This window comes from Saccopteryx bilineata, chromosome 6 (genome assembly GCF_036850765.1).
Source record: "Saccopteryx bilineata isolate mSacBil1 chromosome 6, mSacBil1_pri_phased_curated, whole genome shotgun sequence".
NCBI lineage: Eukaryota > Metazoa > Chordata > Mammalia > Chiroptera > Emballonuridae > Saccopteryx > Saccopteryx bilineata.
Window position 1 is genome coordinate 184323756 of NC_089495.1, and position 21615 is coordinate 184345370.

General features: G+C 43.9%; 1 protein-coding gene across 3 annotated transcripts in view; it reads right to left on the bottom strand.

Moving 5' to 3' along the window:
- Positions 1-1915: 1915 nt before the first annotated feature.
- The window catches only part of ATRN (attractin), a 150180-nt gene continuing 130480 nt past the window's right edge, over positions 1916-21615 (bottom strand). The window contains exons 26-30 of one of the 3 annotated variants that reach the window (XM_066236333.1): positions 19671-19749; positions 14586-14693; positions 9155-9269; positions 6124-6288; positions 1916-3540 (exon numbers count right to left, since the gene is read on the bottom strand). In XM_066236333.1, the coding sequence (XP_066092430.1) occupies positions 6164-6288; positions 9155-9269; positions 14586-14693; positions 19671-19749 (427 nt within the window). In that variant the 3' untranslated portion in view covers positions 1916-3540; positions 6124-6163. Of the gene's footprint in view, positions 6289-9154; positions 9270-14585; positions 14694-18454; positions 18793-19670; positions 19750-21615 lie in introns of those variants that run through there. The other 2 variants (XM_066236332.1, XM_066236334.1) reach the window with 2 other exon arrangements.

Here is a 21615-nt window from a genome sequence, read left to right on the forward strand (position 1 = left end):
AGACATTTTAATGATGTTTATTTTTCCTAACCATGAGCACGGAATATGCTTCCACTTGTTTGTATCTTCCTTGATTTCTTTTATCAATGCTTTGTAATTTTCCGAGTACAAGTCTTTTTTTTTTTTTTTTTTTTTTTTTTTTTTTTTTAGAGAGAGGAGAGGGAGAGAGAGAGAGAAGGGGGTGAGGAGCTGGAAGCATCAACTCCCATATGTGCCTTGACCAGGCAAGCCAGGGTTTCGAACCGGCGACCTCAGCATTTCCAGGTCGATGCTTTATCCACTGCGCCACCACAGGTCAGGCCCCGAGTACAAGTCTTTAGTCTCCTTGGTTAAGTTTACTCCTAGGTACTTTATTTTTTTGGTTGTAATTGTGAAGGGGATTGTTTCATTAATTTCTCTGACTGTTCATTGTTGGTGTATAAAAATGCCTCTGTTTCTGAGTATTGATTTTATATCCTGCCACTTTGCTGAATTCATTTATCAGGTCCAGTAGTTTTTTCACTGAGACTTTAGGGTTTTCTATATATAATATCATATCATCTGCAAATAATGATAGTTTTACTTCTTCTTTTCCAACTTGAATGCCTTTTATTTCTTCTTCTTGTCTGATTGCTGTGGCTAGGACTTCCAGGAGTATGTTAAATAAGAGTAAGACCAGAACTTTTGCCTGCGCAGGTGGTCTGCCTCTAAGTGGAGACTCAGGGACCCACTATCCCCCAAGATGTTCAATACCTGACTCCCAGGGAGTCCCATGTGGGAGCATGGCATGTGCCAAGTTTGAAACTTGTGTACATCATTTCTTCCAACATTTCTTTGGCCACCACTCAGTTTATGGCACCAACCTAACTGCAAAGGAGCTGAGAGATGCTGCTGACCTGGGCATCCAGAGGCAAAGTGTAACAGGTCTGGTGAAGACATAGCAGTCTTTGCCACAGTGTTACCACAACACAGGGTCATATCTGGTCAGCAACACTTGATGGCTCCCATGGCCTACCCCACAAGTTTCAAGGTACTGCCAACCTTATAGCAGCCATCAGTCCAATTGTTTTCCTTCCAGGCCTGGGCCCAAGTGTGGCAGGCACCTTTAGCCCCCTTTGCCCCCAACCCCTTGATCTCATGCCATGCCCACCCTCCCCTATATGAACACTCATCCTTCCTTGCACTTTCTCCCATGTTCTCAACTCTCACGATGCTCATATCCTGGGCGTTTTGCACTCCACACCAGGCACTGAAACACAGTTCTGACCCCATTTGGAGGCAGGAGCTGCACAGAGTGGGGCTGGGCCCGCAGACAAGACTCTGAGTGGACATAGAACATCATCTATAACTCAACACCAATGACAATGCTTGGGGCCAGGAGGGGTGAAACCTATCAGCACACCTGAGATTTAGCAGTTTGGAAGACCTAGAGAGACATCCAGATGCCCGTGTGGAGACAGAATGCTGAGAGACCCGGGACAGCATCCGTGTGCGCCGCTCTACACACCAGTCTCCACTGTCATTTCTAGGGTGCACAGGTTGAGTGGGATGTTAGGAAGTTCCCCCAGAGGTGTCTGAGGTGCCAAACCGGGTGGTCTTACACCTTCATCCTTGATTTCCAAGTGCTTCCTCTGTGGCAGTCTGAAATGTAGGAACCTTTTATATTTTTTAAAAAACTTATTCATTTTTAGAGTGAAAGACAGAGAGAGAGGGGAGGGGGAGGAGCAGGAAGCATCAACTCCCACATGTGCCTTGGGTGGCAAGCCCAGGGTTTTGAACTGGCGACCTCAGTGTTCCAGGTTGACACTTTATCCACTGCGCCACAACAGGTCAGGCCTGTAGGAACCATTTTAAACACTTTTTTCCTTAAGGCTCTAATGACTAAATTATAAAAGTGAAAAACAAAATCAAAATGAAAGACTCAGAACAAAACCCCCCATTTTTACCAGATCTACTTTTATTTCCGAAGGAAGTTTGTACTATAGTATTTACTTTTGTTTATATACAAGTTCTTCACATTTGTGTTTAAAATGCACAGACCTTCCTTAATTCTTTTGTTCCTGCTTAAATTAGCTGTTATTTTACAATACAAAAAATACCAAAAAGTTGCAGTCCTAAATGTATGTATAACACCCACAATCCCCAGCAATGAAATAGTTTACAATACTTACTCTGTATTTACATGAGTGCAATAGATGCTAAATTATACATATTAACAAACTAAGCTTGAATCCAAACAAACAAAAAGTAAATAACTATAGAACAAAACATTTCCAGAGCCAGAATTAGTTTAATGAAACAGGCTTCACTAGTGTTTAGAATGTTTTGTGCACAAATTCAGTTACTGGAAGTCGATTACATTATTGCCTTTAAAAGAGAAGTTGCCAGTTTTCTTCTCTACAAATCATTTCCCTGCAGGCAAGAACGTTCATTAGTTTGAACCACTTGGGAAATGTCTCCTGGCGGGCCTGGCTCTCTACAAATCATCACCATGATTTCTGAGGCCGAGTTTGGTAAATTGGGTAAACGTTTCAGACAGAGCGGCGCATGGCCCCGAGGACAGACCCTCTGCCTTCCTGGGTCTGCCCTCAGCATGGCCAGTTCTCATGGGTTTGGGAGTTGGTTCTGTTGTAATTCAGGAGCTTTTTTCATTTCGGTCACTGCTCTAGCATTAGCTTAGGTTGTTAGTAAGTGCTTTGTGAATGTCTGTTGAATGGACGAATGAATGAAACTGAAGGATTAAAGGTGTACATGACAAGGGCACCACCCCCCAAGGAAGTGAATTGCTCCCACCCCTCCCATAGATACACCCCGTTAAAGCTGAAGGAGCAGGACTTTCACTCATAGTGCTCTGGTCTTTTCATTTGCCCCACATTTTCTGGTATGTCGCCAATCTTGCACCTCAGGCCTCACCCAGATACTTCCTTTTTGTTCTGGCTGCCAGTCCTCTGTCCAGCGCTGCTTTTCCTCTGGGATAACTCAGGGGAGTATGAGCTGCCTTCCCCCACGCCTCCTCCTACCTTTTGGAGGTGGGTGGTCACCCAGGGACGCACAGACTTCTCCCCAAGCTGTGTGTAGAGGGGGTAGGGGGGTAGGGGTGCAGGAGGCAGGGTGCATGTGGTTCTCCATGGGGAACAGGAGCTGTGTATGAACAAGCTAGCCACCCCACTCTCAGCTCCAGCTTCCCATATAGTAAACCATGGTCCTGGGAAACATCATTAAAAATTTAGACAAACCACAATGCAGCCTAGAAACTGCTTTTGGAAAATATTTCCACACGTATAATCTCTGAATTTAAAGCCTTGAAAAAACATTTCTCAGGATGAGATTGGTTGTCCTTGGCCACCCACAGCACCAAGAGGCTGACAGAGACTGACGACGCACTCGCAGCCAGCAAGTGACAGATTCCCACTGCCGCATCTCCACACGCTCTGCCAGGTTTCATCTGTGCAGTGTTAGATGAGTCGGTTTTAAGGGTTAGCCAGTTGATACCAGATGCAGCTGAATACTTCGGCATGATGGGGGGTGTCCGTCTCGGCTTTGTTATCAATGTTTTAGGGCCTAACGAGAGAGAGGACTTCTCTGAACTTGGATATTCAGAATAGGGCACAAAAACATATTAGGTGAAATTCGGACACCATTACATTTAATAAAAATACATTTAGCTATTTTTGTTTTATGTACACTCCGAATGTCTGAACATTCCAGACACTACTGTCTAGTTATGTACAAGTGCAATATCAGTGTTGTCAGGACTACTTTATATATAGGCTCTCCCATGACATGCAGACACCTCTGAAGTTCCGGGTGATGCCCTCTCGGTAACTGGCTCTAAGCTGAGTGCCTGGTCTCCTGCCCTTCCATCCTTCAGCCGGAGCCTGGAGGAAGCTGTTTGCTGTGGGCTGCAAAGCAATAGCAGGTGGGTGCAGCGCTTTCCCCACTGTTAGAGCAGAATTAAACTTCACTTGCTCTTTTCCTCCTTTTTAAAACTAAACATTACCTTTTAGGAAAAAAAACAGTAACCAGGTGGCTGTGGGACATGGTGCCTGTTATTTCAAGGCATGCAACTACTGTGGGGAAGAGACTTCTTTGGCCAAGGGGACACTGGAAATACTTTGAACAAGTATTTCCCTTGTGGTAGGATCTTCTCAGTGCCTCCCTCTTGGCCAAGAAGCGTCGCGGTAGTCACAGAGGTGAAGGGCCAGTCCATGGCAGGCTCTCTGTGGGTGCCGTGACCTGGAATAGGGAGGTGGGGAGCTCATAGAGAAGGTCTTTTCTAGAACCATCTGCTCTTGAATAGTGATGTGTAAACACAGCTTTTGAGAGGTGAGTCTCAAACTAGAGGTGTTTTGTGTACCAGACAGTATTTTATGGGTTTCAACTTCTTTGAAAATATCTTTCCAGGCAATTCTTCATGGGAGTGGGGTTGATACTGGGGAAGAGATAATACTCCCTCCTCTCTAGGCACTGCATTTAAGGTGAAATGCCGCAGTTTTTGCTCTTTTGAGTATTTCTCCAAATTCAAAAAGTTGAGCATTGTTGTCTAGAGGTCCATCCCCACAACGCAATGCCAGAGAACCCCAGGTTTTGAAGCAGAAGAGAGGTCGCGGGAGGCTGTTGCGTAATGCCAGAATACAGAGCACCTGAGACGGACAGCGCGATGTCCCGCAGTGCCCTGGGCCGAGAAGCAGGCATTGTCCCAGCCCACGGACATTTGGTCACTTTCTATTTGGCATAGTTTTTCCTCCTTCATTTTTTCCATGTGCTTTTCACACTTTAGTGTCTACTGTCCTCCCCACAGCTACCACCTGGGTTTGGGGAGGAGGAAAGAGCCCAGCCCCTCCTGGGGGCAGGAGGGTATACAGCTCCAGGTCCTTCTCCAGGCTTCAGGCAGGTTCTGCCAACGGGAGACCGCCCCTCTCCTGGTGTGTGGTCCCCGGTTCCCCGGGCACCTGCAATGACCTGCCTGGAGCAGGCTACCGGACAGAGGTGCTCTCTGGTGCAGGTGCTGTCACTGTCTTTTCTGCTCCAGGGAGACAAGTAGCATGAGGGGGTCCCGTCTGTGGTGCCTTGGCAGCAGGAGGCCAGAAAGGCTGAAGCAAACATCAGGCCTAGAGTGACCTGGGGCAGGAGGACACAGGGTCACACCTATTTAGTATCTTTTTTGACAACAATACAAACAGGAGCTTTTACAGTTAGGTCAGTTCTGCTGTCCTCTCAGTCCTGCTGCTGGGACAAAGGTTGCTTGGGGTGAGACTTCTTTCCTGGCTGCAAAGTACATTTTAGAAAAAAAGCAGATTGCCAATGGTAGCTATTTAAATTTTATAAGAATGTAGGAATGCAATTATGTAAAAACTCAGGCTTACTAACTTTCCAATTGCTAGATCTATTTAAAGTCTAGGCACTTAGTGTGTGTGTGTGTGTGTGTGTGTGTGTGTGAGAGACAGAAAGAGGGGGGTAAGAGAGAGAGAGGAATTTCAAGTGGATTAAGACTAAGTTAATCAAGTTGCTATAGAAAACTATCTGTTACACCAGTTTACATTCTAACTAATACTGCTGACCTTGGCATTTAAAATAGCCCCCTTCTATCTCAGTTTAATGTGATTCAAAAGAGATGGACCATTATTAGTGCTCAACTAGAAGAAAGCTACTCCCTGGAAGAGAGGTATCTGCCTAAAACGTGCAATAATAAATAGCACATCTTTTTAAAAAGATAGCAGGCTTCAGATGAAAAGTTCATTCACCTGACTGGTTTGGAAAGACCACGTTCCAGAACGACTGATGAAGCATGTCTACCTGTAAACACTACGTTTTTTTTTTTGCACAGTTGAGACAGTCCCAAGACCAGTTTCCCAGAAGTAAACCTGAGTGTCATTCCTAGCTCTCACTGGCTCCGTACTGGCCTCCTCCAGCAACATCTGGATCACCCCTGGATCTGTAATTAAATCAATTATTTCCTATGCAAAAATAAAAGGTTAGATGCTGGAGCACAGATGGGAGAAACTGTCAAAGAAAGCTTGTGAACATGCAGATGAGTCGGATGTTTCCAGTTGGAGGGTTTTCAGTTTTCTGCCCTGCTCCGCTCGGCACAGCGTCTCCTGCCTGTTCCCTCCCTGCGGACGGCTCCAGTGCGCCACACCTCACCCCACTTCTCGCTCGCTCACGGAGAGTCCTGGCCCCAGCATCAAATGCAGGTCCCAGGCTGCGCGGGGGGCTGCTGCTTCCGGTTTCTCACAGCTCCTGACTTCTCTTTGTACACTATTGGCATCTGCTGAGAAATGTCCACCAGGGCGCTGGCTACTGCGAGACCTAGGGAGAACCCACAGAGGAAATAATGCGTGTTAAGGAGTTGCTTGCTTTTATTTTTAAAAATAATTTTTAAAACTCTTGTTTACATTCCCACGCTGCAGTAAATAAAGCAATAAAGTCTGGAGAATCTGCCTTCCACTCTGCCCCAGCGGAGACACCGGTCAGCAGTTTGCATATATTCTTTCAGGGGTTAGTTATGCAAAAACAAATACGTAGTTTTTGCTCCCCCCCACCATTGACACAAAAGGTGTAGCTTGCTTTTCAGCAGATCATTCAAGCCAAGTGCTCTATCTGGTGGTGGGGGCATTTCAGGACGACTGCAGACGTACTCTAGCACTATATTTCTCCTGCCTGCCCCCAAAAGGAAGCCTAGAGAAAGCACCCCCTTTTCCAATGAAATTCTGATTTGTCCCTCGTCACCCAGCCAGCACTACTGGTTCTTTATCTATACCGTGATGCAGGATAGGGCACCTCCCTGTACCTCAGTTTCTTCATTCGTAAAGGGGGGAATAACAACAACACAGGGCTTATATGAGGAGTCAATGAATGAACTGAGGTAGTCTTATAGTGCTGCTTGGCTTCAGGGACTGCAGATTCCATTCTCTTTTTCTGTACTGGTAACCGTTCACAGATGTTCATTAGGGAGAAGGGTGGCCCAGGCTCAGCCTGGCTGAGTCCCTCAGGAGCTGGGCTGGCAGACTTGTCACTCCGCCTCCCTGGGCCTATAAAATGGGGGAGTAAGGGAGGGTAGCTTTTCTGTGGCAGGTTTAGCACCTGACATTCAGTGGAGGGGCCACAGTGACAACTGTTAAACCAAAGGCAGAGCCGGGTGCTCTGGGAGCCCAGAGAAGGACCCCCTCTAAAACAGGGCATTGAGAAGGGGTGGCAAGGACGGCCCCACTTTTGGGGGTCTCAAGCAGTGAGCAGGCCTTCATCAGGGCCCAGGGGGTGGGGCACACCAGGAAGCCGCTGAGGCAGAGGAGGCCACAGTGTTGTGAGCCTGTCTTCTCCCCACCACAGCTAGCACCCTGCCACTGCCCCAGAGTCTTCAGGTCAATGGGTCACACTGCCCTCAACACAGGCAAGGCTGAGTTAGGGGCTCAATTCACAGGAATCCCTGGGTGAGGGCAAATCAAGCTGTTCCCCTGTGAAGTGAAGGCAGTAAGTCCTGGCCATGCCTATAGGCCTCCCCTTGTAAGGACACCCCAGACGCAGACCATCTGAAGGCTGAGACACAGGCTCTTCTGGGTTACACTCGGGGCTGTGGAGCTCAGGGCTGGGCAAGGACTCTGGGGCACACTTTCCTCAGAGACATGGGCTTTTTTTGGTTGAGGCAATCCAGACCCCAAGAATCATCTCAACGGAAAGTTGTCTAAAACATTCATACTGTCTGAGGCATCCCTCCAAAGTACTCCATGATTTATCAAGATGCTTCCCAAACTTTATTCCACCTTTCCTTCATGTTCAACAATAAGATGGTCTTTATCTACCATCAGTGGTAGTCAACCTGGTCCCTACTGCCCACTAGTAGGCGTTCCAGCTTTCATGGTGGGTGGTAGCGGAGCAACCAAAGTATAAATAAAAAGATAGATTTAACTATAGTAAGTTGTTTTATAAAGATTTATTCTGCCAAACAGCGAAAATCCTCAAGTACTTGGTAAGTAATTATTATTATATGCTTTAACTTGCTATAACTCTGCTTTATAAATTTTATAAAGTTACTTCCCTACTTTATAAATCACCATTACTGTGGAACCGGCGGGTGGTTAGAAAATTTTACTACTAACAGAGATACAAAAGGGGGCGGTAGGCATAAAAAGGTTGACTACCCCTGGTCTACATCATCCATGTATTTGATGGAATAGTGTAAAAGAGATCGGTAACATTATGTAGTAAACATGTTATGAAAGTTATATGAAAAAAGAAAAATAAGAGTGATACAAACATTTCAAGTATATAAATTGCCAGCAAGGACTGGAAAGGAAATAGAACGATGAAAATCAATGGGTATTGGATAGAACTATGAGTAAATTTTTTTTTTACAGAGACAGAGAGAGAGTCAGAGAGAGGGATAGATAGGGACAGACAGACAGGAATGGAGAGAGATGAGAAGCATCAATTATCAGTTTTTTGTTGCAACACCTTAGTTGTTCATTGATTGCTTTCTCATATGTGCCTTGACCGCGGGCCTTCAGCAGACCGAGTAACCCCTTGCTCGAGCCAGTGACCTTGGATCCAAGCTGGTGAGCTTTGCTCAAACCAGATAAGCCTGTGCTCAAGCTGGCGACCTCGGGGTCTCGAACCTGGGTCTTCCGCATCCCAGTCTGACGCTCTATCCACTGCGCCACCACCTGGTCAGGGAACTATGAGTAAATTTTAATAAATTCCTTTAAGTTGTTATAATTGCTGTTTCTGCTTTATATTTAAACAATGAAAAAAGCAAATGAAATGCAGTAGTTTTAGAAATACTTGAGAAGCACCAGCCTGAGGAGCTCGCTGGAAGCCATGCGAGTAGGTAAGATGACTGAGAGAAGGAATGGAGTGAAGACAGAACACTACACTAAGGGGTCGAGGGAGGGAGGGACCGGAAAAGAGCAGCAGGCCGGAGGGGCCAGACACACTGTGGGCAAAGGAGGCGGGGCTGCAAGCACCCAGCCCCTAGGAGGCTGGGAGGCTGCTGCAGTGCAGGAGCTCCGGACACTCCCAGGAAGGATGGGACCTCAGGAAAACGGGTTAGCTCACCAAATCCTCCAACATTCGCAGGCACTATTCAATAGAGGTTTTATATCCAAGTCCTCAATGACAGGGAAACAGGCTTTACTTGACTAATGTGTGAACTGTGTCAGGGACTCTCTCTTCTACTCACCTGACTGCCCGGGAGGGGGGATTCCACCAACGCCTCGAGGGAGCCTCACAAACACAGAGAGAACAGCAGCTCTGTTGCCAAAACATGGCTCCAGGGCAATGGGTTTAGGAACAGTCTGGAAGAAAACAAAGAATTAGCTAAAGTGGTGTTTCTCAAGCTTTAACAGTGCAACCTTCAGATGTGATTTTTAAAGCTGCCCTATGTATTAATTAGTCTCTACTGCTGTGTAACAAATTACAAAGGTAGTTGCTTAAAACGATGCATTATCTCGGTTTTAAAGGTCAGAAGTCCAGACAAGCTCTGTAGGGTTCTCAGCTTACTGATAAGGACTATTCATGTGTCTTCCATCAGTTCTGAATAATTCTAAGCTTTTCTCTCACAAGTCTCAGCTCTTATCTTCACAAGGAGAAAGTCAAGTATCAGCTGGGTTCTATTATCCAAAGCTCTAGGGAAGCATCTGATTCAATCTCATTCGGGTTTGTTGGCAGAATCCAGTTCCTTGCAGCTGTAGGCCTTGAGGTCCTCATGTCTTCTCTCTTGGTCAGCCAGGGGCCACTCTTCTCTCTTAGAGTCCACTTGCTCACATGGCCTCTTAGCTTCAAACCAGGGATAATACATCAAGCCCTCATTATGCTTCCTCTTCTGCCACCAGCCAGAGAAAACCCTCTCATCTTTTTTTCTCCCTTTAACTTACTGTCAGTTACTTCAGGACTTTTATTACTTCAGCAAAATCCCTTCATAGCAGTACCTAGATTTTAACTATGAGACAGGAGTCTTGGGAGCTATCCCTAGAATCCTTCCCACCTGTAAAGCCAGTAGCTGTTGCCACCATCACAGCCGCCTGGCCCATGCAGGTTCACATTTGATTTGGACAGATGGTAATGAAACAACGGAGCTAAGAACTGGTGGACCATTACCTTTAATCCTAGCTCGCACCTGACGGGCGAGAAATACACACAGTGGGAAAACACCTCCCTTTCCATTCAGGGCTCCCAAAGCCACTGACTTATCCGAGTTTCCTAGAATCAAAGGTTTCTACCTCACCAGCCTTATTCACCTCTGTTCCCCATCTCCTTCTCTCTGCACAAACCGATTTCTCCTTCAGCACTCCGCCATCTTGGCTGCTTCTCCTCTGCAATGCTAATTTCAGGAACCAGAGAGAGAGAGAGAGAGAGAGCCCCTGCTCTCCCTTGTAGTGTAGAAATTAAAGCCTTTAAGCCAGTATACAAATAAAGAAGTCTGATACGAAGCCACTTATCTGAGGCATAAATGGGATTCCTCATAAGAGTGCACTACCCCACATCATGCAACAGTCAAGGGTATGGAGAAAAGCTTAGTTTTGAGAAGATCTTAGTATTAGAGGGATGTTGAAAAGATCTTAGAATTAAAAGAATGGGGAAGGTTTAGTCTTAAAACTAAGCCTTAGGCTATAAGGACCTTGCCTGCTTACAGCCTGTCTGCCAAACCCAATGCAAACTATAAGCGAGCAAACATATACATCATATTTGCAAACTTATTTGACCCATACCACCATACTCCCAAATATTTTAGCAATCTCTTCTGTTTGGTTGAAGAAAATTTCCAGAATCACCCTGACTGTGGCACAGGGAAATGCCTGGATGGGTGAAATGGTGGAAGTGTGTTGGGCAGATAAAATGTATTATGCTCACTTTGTTAAAGATTACGCTGCCCACGAGGAGGCCGTCGCCCAGGTGATATTAATGTGTGTCTCTGTGGGCAGGTAGAATCCTTGTGGCCTGGGGCTTGGTTTTGGGATTAGGCCTTTCCCACCCGTTTTGATGTGGGGTGGTGCAATCCAATCATGCCTCCGGAGAAGTGACTTTGTATTGGAGACTTCCCTGTTATGTATATTGGATTAAGGGTTTGGATTTCTACACTATAAAATGGGGGCGGAACGAGAGTTTGTGCTCTTGGTTCCTGAGGTTAGCATGAGAGAGCAGAGAGAGTAGAGCCAGCAGCGGAAGGAGGCCACGTGGAGGAGGCCAGGAAAAGCAGCCAAGATGGCGGAGTGCTGAGTGAGATGCCAGTTTGTACAGAGTTTGTATCTGGGATAAGGAAGGAGATGGGGAACTGAGGAGAATAAGGCTGGTGAGCTAGAAACCTTTGATTCTAGGAAACTCGGATAAGTCAGTGGCTTTGTGAGCACTGAATGTGATTGGGTTTTGGAGCCCAGTGTGTGTTTTTACTTGCCTGCCAGGTGCAAGCTAGGATTAAAGACTATGGCCCACCAGTTTGTGGCTCCGTTGTTTCTTTACTGACTGTCCGAATCCAATGCGAACCTGCATGGGCCTGGCTGCTGTGATGGTAGCCCTGGCCCTGCCTACTGGCTTTACAAAGCGGTAAATCAGTTGTGAGCAACTATAATAATCGAGCTGAGAGATGATAGTGGCCTAGACCAAGGTGACAGGGAACAGTGGTGGATGGCTACACAGTGGTCAGGAAATATTCCTGAAGATGAAGCCAAAAAGATTTACTGACAGACTGGCTGTCCAATGAGAATGAGAGTGAGGATGAGTCCAGGACCATTCCACGATTTGAGCCTGAGCAACTGGGATGATAGAGGTGATATATACTGAGTTTAGGAAGATATGACAGAAAAGCAAGTGTGGGAAACACCATACAGCTTTATGTGTTAAAATCTTTTTCTTTTTCCAAGTGAGAGGAGGGGAGACAGATGGACTCCCACCTGCGCTTTGACCAGGATCCACCCAGCAACCCCCCAAACTGGGGCTGATACTCTGCCCATCTGGGGCCATGCTCGCAACCAAGCTATTTTTAGCACCTGAGGCAGAGGCACCAAGGAGCCATCCTCAGTGCCTGGAGGGGAGGGGGTGTAAAGAGAGAGAGAAGGGGGGAGGGGTGGAGGAGCAGATGGTTGTTTCTCCTGTGTGCCTTGACCGGGAATCAAACCCGGGACATCCACATGCAAGGCCGATGCTCTACCTACCACTGAGTCAACCAGCCAGGTCGATTTTTATTTATTTTTGATTAAAAAACTGTTGGGTAGATAAAATATATTATGCTCACTTTGTTAAAGATGGTGCTGCCCACATGGAAGCCCATAGCCCAGGTGATATTAATGTGTGTTGGGGGCAGGCTGTGGGCAGGCAGGATCCTTGTAGCCTGGGGCTTGGTTTTAGGACTAAGCCTTTCCCACCCTTTTTGATGTGGGGTGGTGCAATCCCATCATGCCCCAGATAAGTGACTTTGTATTAGAGACTTCCCTATTTTGTATATTGGATTAAAGGTTTCAATTTCTACATTATAAAATGGGGGCAGAATGGGAGCTTGCTCTCTCGGTTCCTGTGATTAGCAGTAGAGGAGAGAGCAGAGCAGAGCAGAGAGCAGAGAGAGGACACGTGGAGGAGGCCAGGAGAAGCAGCCAAGATGGCGGAGTGCTAAAGGAGAAGTTAGTGCAGAGTTTGTGCAGGGAGAAGGAAGAAGATGGGGAACAGAGGTGAATAAGTCTGGTGAGCTAGAAACCTTTGATTCTAGGAAACTCGGATAAGTCAGTAACTTTGTGAGCACTGAATGAGTGGGTTTTGGAAGCCAGTGTGTGTTTTTACTTGCCCGCAGGTGCAAGCTAGGATTAAAGATAATGGCCCACCAGTTTTTGGCTCCGTTGTTTCTTTACCAACTGTCCGAATCCAGTGTGAACCTGCATGGGCCAGGCTGCTGTGATGGTGGCTGTGGCCACTGGCTTTACAAAAACCAATAATGTTTTCACAGTGGCCACATCCTTTTAACATTCCCCTAACAGTGCAAAGTGGTTCCAATTTCTCTACACTGTAGTGATCTTTTTTTCCTCTGGCTGATTTTAAGATGTTCTTTTTGTTTTTTTGAGTTCTACAGTTCCACGATGATAAACCCAACTCTACTTTTCCTTCTCTCCTGTCTTCCATTTGCTTTCTTTCCTTAATCCTGCTAGTGATATGATACCCATTTGTTTCTGAAATGGGTATATTCATAACTTCTATCAGTTCTGGAAAATTTTGTTATAGCTTTGAATATTGCCTCTCCTCCATTTATTTGTTCTGGGACTCTGATAATACATATCTTAGATATTCTCATTCTATCCTCCATATTCTTTTTTTTTTTTCCTGTATTTTTCTGAAGCCGGAAACGGGGAGAGACAGACTCCCGCATGCGCCCAACCGGGATCCACCCGGCACGCCCACCAGGGGGCGTCGCTCTGTTGCGACCAGAGCCACTCCAGCGCCTGGGGCAGAGGCCGAGGAGCCATCCCCAGCGCCCGGGCCATCTTTGCTCCAGTGGAGCCTCGGCTGCGGGAGGGGAAGAGAGAGACAGAGAGGAAGGAGAGGGGGAGGGGTGGAGAAGCAGATGGGCGCTTCTCCTGTGTGCCCTGGCTGGGAATCGAACCCGGGACTTCTGCACGCCAGGCCGATGCTCTACCACTGAGCCAACCGGCCAGGGCCTTATCCTCCATATTCTTATTATCTGTTATATCTTCCATCTCCCTGTCTCTCCATTCTACTTTCTATGTAATTTCCTCAGATTCATCTTCCAGTTCAAAAGCTCTCTCACTTTTGTCTGATGTGCTATTTAACATGTAAACTGAGTTATTTAAAAAATTTCTACTTCTATATTTCTCATTTCTAACAGTTCCATTTGGGTGTTTTTCAGATCTGCTTGGCCATTCTTAACTCTCATGGCTTCCTGATCTTTATGATTCCATCTTTCATTTCTTTAAACATTGTCTAAATCCACCATCTGTTGTTCCTGCTGATTCTTCTTCATAAAGGTATATCTCTCTGTCTTGGTAATCACTTTAGACTACTCATGGTTCTATGTAGTTTTGGTCCACGGCTTGTTCTTTCTTGGAGAAGGGAAAGGAGAGTGGTCCCTGAAAATACTACCTACTTCCTGTGAGTTCAGAAATGTTTTAGTAAGTATGTTTTATTCAGGATATATAGCTATTTCCTCAAAGTATCTGAAATATTTCATCATTTTGTAAAAAAAAAAAAAGTCTTACTACTTTTCTTATCATTTCTTGGTGTGTGTGTGTGTGTGGGGATATTTACTTTCTACAGAATTCATAGTGAATTATGATTCTTTCCCTTTAAAAAAATTCCCCCAAATACTTATAAAGAACAATGGTTCAATTTAGCTTTTTTCAAGTTTTCAAGTATTATGCCATAGAATATCAGACAAATCACTCAATATTTGAAAACCCTCTGTATGTGAAACTTCTTAGAGACATGAATCAAAGACTAGAAAATGAAAGCTAAAGAATACATAACAACTTTGGTGTGCTGACTTACTGTAAAAATAAAAGAGAGAGGAAAACAGAAGCAGCAACAGAACCACGTTCTTGCTCTCAGGTCTCCCGGATGAAGAAGCATGAATTTTGACAAATCAAATTATATGGACTTTGTAATCACATTCTTACCTTTATACTTCCCCCAATAAGATCAGGAGGCTCTTCATCTGTTTCCAAGGCAACATTTACAGAAGCAAAAGGACGACTGGCCATCTGCTGCATCTCTCGAAGAAGTTGCTAATGAGTAATACAGCAAGCATTAATGCAATGAGTACTGAGATATTATTAGAGAATACTATGTGCTATAAATATCTCATCCTCCATGATTCAAGTGAATCAAATCCAAAATATTTTTAAAACAGTTGGGGAAACTTGGACAGGAATCAGGTACTAGATAGCATTAGGAATTATTAAATATTGTTGGATGTGGTAACGGTATTGTTATTATGTTAAAGAAAGTATTCTTATCTACTAGAGATATATACTTTAGTATGGCTATAATGCCACAATGCCTGCTTGTTAAATACAGTACATAAAATAAACGACATAGCCCTACATTCTATTTTTATTACTAGTTTAAAGCCAGGTTTTGTTTTATTCCTGCTGAAACTTGAATCAGGTAGCCCAGCAACAAAAACTTGTTCTTTGTTACACAGTAGACAGGAACTGAAAAAGCCCTTCATTCAGAAAGGTGGTGTAAGCTAAAACAAGCGTGACATTTTGCAGTTAGAGGGATAAGCAGGGGCTCTGGATGTAGAGAAGCTTGGATGTGAATCCTGACTCCATAGCTCTCCAGTTGTGTGACCTTGAAAGGGGTGTTTTAAGCCTCTGGGCTTCAGTTTCTTCCCCTCTGAAAGGGGATTTTAATCTTCTAAGTATGTCAGTTGGATCAAATGAGATACTTGAATGAGCACAGTGCCTAGTACACGGTGGGTGGTCAATCATGTTTCATTAAGGATAGTAGAGATCTGGCCATGTTGAGGAAGCTTTGGGGTTATACACAGAAGATAAGCAGGCTTTAACTTCACACTGTCCCCTTGGAACTATTTTAAGATTGAGACTCTTGGGCTGGATAGATCATGGCTCTGTTTCAGCAGGGCATTTTTTTTTTTTAAGATTTCTTTAAAAAAAAATTTTTTTTTTAAATTCATTTTAGAGAGGAGAGAGAAAGGGAGAGAGAAAGACAGAGAGGGAGAGAGAGAGGAGAGAGAGACAGAGAGAGAAGGTGGGGAGGAGCTGGAAGCATCAACTCCCATATGTGCCTTGACCAGGCAAGCCCAGGGTTTTGAACTGGCGACCTCAGCATTTCCAGGTCGATGCTTTATCCACTGTGCCACCACAGGTCAGGCTCAGCAGGGCATTTTTATGTTACATATTTTCTAAAATAACAATCAGAACATATAAGACCATTCTTATATCTCATAAAGTTGTTGGTCTATTTACTCATCAAATATATGCAGCAACCTGTTCTGGGTCATGTGCTGTTCTAAAATGCTGGAGTCACCGTAAGACATAGCGCCTACCCTCAGCCCATTCTAGTTCCTTTATGAAGAGGGCAGGAGGTAATGTGTGCAGAAGCACTTAAAACAACCTGGTATGTAGCAAGGTCTAGTGCAGTGTTAGCGCTATTGTTTTTTTTTGTTTGTTTGTTTTTTTTTAATAATCTTTTTTTTTTTAATTTTTTAAATTTATTCATTTTAGAGAGGAGAGAGAGACAGAGAGAGAGTAAGGAGAGACAGAGAGAAAGAGAAGAGGGGGAGGAGCTGGAAGCATCAACTCCCACATGTGCCTTGACCAGGCAAGCCCAGGGTTTCGAACCGGTGACCTCAACATTTCCAGGTCGACGCTTTATCCACTGCGCCACCACAGGTCAGGCAGTGCTATTGTTTTTGTTGTTATAAATAACTTCAAATCATTTCTTCTAAAATTCTGAGAGGGAGGGAGAAATCATGACTGACATTTTAGAAATGATTAAATATATTCTGAATGGTCAGATTCGCAGAAACAGAAAATTTAAATCACAAGAGGAAAAACTTAGTTTATTGGTTCTTTTTTTAATGCATAATAAGCATTTTTTTAAAAGAATACTTTTCCTAAAAGGCGTTCATCTTTTCCTTATTTTCTTCCATGTATGTTGTACTTAATTTCCAGTTGGTTGTCTTTTCTGTTATTGATTTATTTTTTATATGCTGAAGTATTAATTTTTATGCAGGCAAATTTCTATACTGTATTTTAATCTCATCTGAAAATAATTTTGTCCCCTTTCCAATAGTAACAAAACTTATTTCTCTCTCTCTCAGTGCAATTTAGAATATCTAGAACAAAATTAAGTAACTATGAGGACTACATGATGATTAGATGGTCTGTGAAGACAGAAGTCCCAATGTAAAGCCTAGTTCAGCCTCTAGCAACTGTGTGATGATGGGTAAATTATGCCTCTCTGACTCAGTTTCCTTATGAGTAAAACAGGGCTAGTGTCAGTAACTATTTCATAAGGTTAAATTAGTTAATGAGGATTAAAATAGTTAATGTATATTAAACCTCATAGAACAGTGCCTGGAATTTTGAACTCAAATGTCAGCTCTTATTATGACTAATCTGTCTGGATCTTATTGGTATAGCCATTAGTGTGTGTGTGTGTATTTTAAATATTTTATTCATTTTAGAGGAGAAAGACAGAGAAGGGAAAGAGATAAGGGGAGGAGCAGGAAGCATCAACTCCCATATGTGCCTTGACCAGGCAAGCCCAGGGTTTTGAACCAGCGACCTCAGTGTTCCAGGTTGATGCTTTATCCACTGCGCCACCACAGGCCAGGCCAGTATATATTTTTTTAAATCATGAATGATGCTGGCTGTCTTTAAAGTGTAAAGGATGTATTATTTTTGAGTTTACTAAGAATTTTATTTTTAAAGTAGGAATTGGTGTTGAACTTCAAAATGACTAAATGATTTACTTGGCCACTACTAAAAATTTAGGTTTTATTTCTTTACTTTTATATTTTGGGGGGACAGATAGGCAGGAAGGGAGAGTGATAAGAAGCATCAATTCATGGTTGTAGCACTTTAGTTGTCCACTGATTGTTTTCTCATATGTGCCTTGACCAGGGGGCTCCAACCAAGCCAGTGACCCCTTGCTCAAGCCAGCGACTTTGGGCTTCAAGCCAGTGACCATAGGGTCATGTCTATGGCCCCGTGCTCAAGCTGGTGAGATCACACTGAAGCCAGATGAGCCTGTGCTCAAGCCAGTGACCTTGGGGTTTTGAACCCGGGTCCTTAGCATCCCGGGCCAACACTCTTTATCCACTGCAATACCGCCTGGTCAGGCTACTGACCTTTGTTTTTTACTGGCATTTCTTTTTTGGTGCTACTGTTCTCAGATTTTACTTTTAAGGTTTTTAATATAACATGATTTAGGACTCTTAAACTTCTCATCTTACTCTTTGCTCTGGAATAGTTTATATGTTTTAAAAATAATTCTCATAAACACCGAAGGAAGAATAGTCTATTATTATTTCCATGAGCTCATCTCAAATTGAAACGGTGGGTCTAATGCCTTTTGTGGAGAGAGTAATATCATATTTTGACAAGTTTTCAATTCCTTCTGACCTTTACAGGGTCAGAAAAGATGTCATGACCCCAGGAAGAGGCCCATATCCTAGAACCCATCTTAACCCCCGTGCAGACATTAATGTTCCGTGAACAGTGCTGAGTGCCTAGTGCTTGTGAGTTTTGACTTTAGATATTCTCATTCTCTTCCGAATCTTGCCTATAGAACAATTTAATATTTTGTTTTATTTTTAAGATTTACTGATTTTAGAGAGAGGAGAGAGGGAGAGAAAGAGGGCAAGGGAGGAACGGGAAGTATCAACTCATAGTAGTTGCTTCTCATGTGTGCCTTGATCGAGCAAGCCTTGGGTTTTGAACCAGCGACCTCAGCATTCCAGGTCGATGATTTATCCACTGCGCCACTACAGGTCAGGCGCCTACAGAACAATTTTTATTTAGAAAAAGGCATGAGTAGATACAGAAAACAGCAGAACACATGTAAGTCTAGATCTTAGTGCATTTCCATTAGTAACAATGTAATAAAACTGATCACTAGAAGGCAGAATATTAACAAGGGAAAGTTGCGGTAAACATCCTTTTATTTAAGATTTATTGATTTTACAGAGAGAAGAGAGAGAGCAGGGGGAATGAAAAGTATCAACTCATAGTTGCTTCATTTTAGTTGTTCATTAATTGCTTGTCATATGTGCCTTGATCTGACAAGCCCAGGGTTTCAAAGCAGTGACCTCAGTGTTCCAGGTCGAGGCTTTATCCACTGTGCACCACAGGTCTGGAAAATATAGTTTTTATGTTGTAATTTTTACCAATTGTATTTATTTCTCTATTGTAAATATTTACTTGACTAAGAAGTCAAGTAAAGTAAAACTTTTGCAATGGAGCTCTGGAAATAAATCAAGACTCATCAAAAAATAAAACTCAAGAAAAAATTTAATTAGATATACATTTACCTTTTCTTGAATAATGAGAAAAAAAAATTTTTTTGAGAAATTTTTGAGATGCTTAAATGGCTGAATATTTTTTTTGTGAGAGAAGGGAGCGAGATGAGAAGCATCAACTCGTATTTGTGGCACTTTAGTTGTTCACAGATCGGTACTCATATGTGCTTTGATAGGGGAGGGGAAGGGGGCTCTAGCCAAGCCAGTGACCCTTTGATCAAGCCAGCAACCTTGGGATTGTGTCCATGATTCCACGCTCACGCTGGTTAGCCTGCACTTAAGCCAGCAACCTTGGGGTTTTGAACCTGGGACTTCAGCATCCCAGGTTGACCTTCTTTCCACAGTGCTGCAAACAGGCTAAATGGCTAATTTTGCTCTCATTCTTATGAAAGGCTCTGTGAAGACTATGCTACTGAGTCCTGAGATCTCAGCCTAAGTTAAGGACCAGGGTTCTGGTAGGAATGGTAAAACTGGCACCTATAAGTCAGTACTAGAGTTTCCTTTTAGAAAGTTAAGACCATGTAGGGCAGAATTAGTTACACTTCATACAGCACAAAATAAATCTACTGACCATCTGTAGAAAGGGTGGCATTCTCCCAGTGGTTATGTCCATCAATTATCACTAAATAGCAAACAATGATGTGCACAGGAGAAACATGTAGAAAGGAAAAGCTTCCCAAGGATTCATTTATCTTTATCCATTGAGGCTTACCTCTCTGCGCCTGGAGGCCCAACAACTTTGTTTGATCTTCCAAACCACAGCAGCCACCAGGAGCAAAGAGAGGAAACAACTGTGAGAAAGGAAAGTATCAAATTATTATCCCAGCCCCCAGAAGCAGCACCACTGTCACCCCATTTCAGGCCAGGCAGGGAAACACCAATCCCCAATCCCCAAACACCACCCTAAGCTCCTCTCTGATGACTCGTCACAACCATGTCTGGTTCACAGGAAGCAAAGTGTGAGAAGACTTTGTTAAGATGAGCTTCCTGACCCCACCTTTTAGACTGTATTGTCCCCACAAAGTACTTGGAGAGAGCCATGACCTCCCACTAGATCTTTAATGGAATGGCCCAACATGGCTTATCCCAAATCAGAAAAAGAATTCTAACATAATTATAACAAATAATAAGCATGCTATTTAATCAAAATTAGCATATGTTCACTGGTAAAGTCTAAAAATATAAGATAAATTAATTTTTAAAGTAACTTTTTATAAGGAAAAGGTAAACATAGAAGAAATAAACTTGTGTAATAATATATATTAAATTATATTTTTACAAAGTAAATAAATATATTTTTTATAAAGCAAAATGATCAATCTCAAGCTAACAACTTTTTTTTTTCTTTTCTCCAAGTGAGAGGAGGGGATAGTGAGACAGACTCCCACATGCACTCCAATCGGGATCCACCTGGCAACCCCGTCTGGGCCTGAGCTCAGACCAATGGAGCTATCCTCAGGACCCGGGGTCAACGCTTGAGCCAACTGAGCCACTTGTTGCAGGAGGGGAAGAGGGAGAGAAGGGGGACAGGAAGGGAGAGAGAAGCAGATGGTTGCTTCTCCTGTGTGCCCTGACCAGGCATCAAACCCAGAACGTCCATATGCTGGGCCAACGCTCTATCCACTGAGCCACCAGCCATGGCCCAACAACTTTCTTAAAAGTAACAGGAGAGACTAACTTCCAGTGGTCACCATTCTCCCAATTGTAAACTAGGCACTCAATGGTTTGAAAAGCTGTGACAGCAGAGAACAACTGGCTTCTGGTTAAAAGGATGAATGAGCTGAACAAATAAAGTTCTTAGATAATTGCTTAAGTAATTTTAAAACTGTCATTTTCACCCATTAACTTGTAAAAGAACTTACTACTGCGTATTGTTCCAGAGTGTTACACATAGACATGATGTGCTCGCTCCATGCCATCAGGTACCCTTGCTCAGCTCTGTGTTTGCAGAATGGCAGTCTCAGTGCACCCAAGAACTGACCCCAAGGCAGGCCTCCCAGGCCGGCTGGACAAAGGCACTCTAAGATGCTAGGATGGCTGAACTTAGGCCCTTTCACAAATAGAAACCTCAAGGCTCTGACATATCACCATTTCCCCAAGATATACAACCATGCAGACCCCTCCTGAGTGCTCTGACAAAAGATAAGGGGCCCAGGATCATCACTCAGAGGAGAGCCTTCAGTTATCTTGCTGGTCCTCCCAACTGTCCCGACATGGCCGAGCCTTCCTCCTCCATCTTCCTTTTTATCAACGCTTTCTTGGGCCAGATCCTGTTCTTGGCTTATGGAACACATTGATGAACAGAACAAAAGCCCACTGTTCCCATGGAGTTTACATTCCAGCAGGTGGAGACAAACAGTGAACAACATTAAGAAATGAAAACATAAGAGCATGTCAGAAGGTACTAAATGCTACAGAAAAAAAAGATGATCAGGGTGCCAGTGGCATTCTAAAGCAGAATGGTCACATGGGCCTTACTTCTTGAGAAGGTGACATACGAGCCAAGACTTGGAAAAGGTGTGGGAAGTGGAGTTATCAGCATATATAATGGTATTTGAAGTCACTAATCTGGATGAAGTCACCAAGGGATTGAATACAAATAGTAATAATGTGCTAGGGGGCACACAACGTTGAAAATTTGGGAATGGGGAGGACAG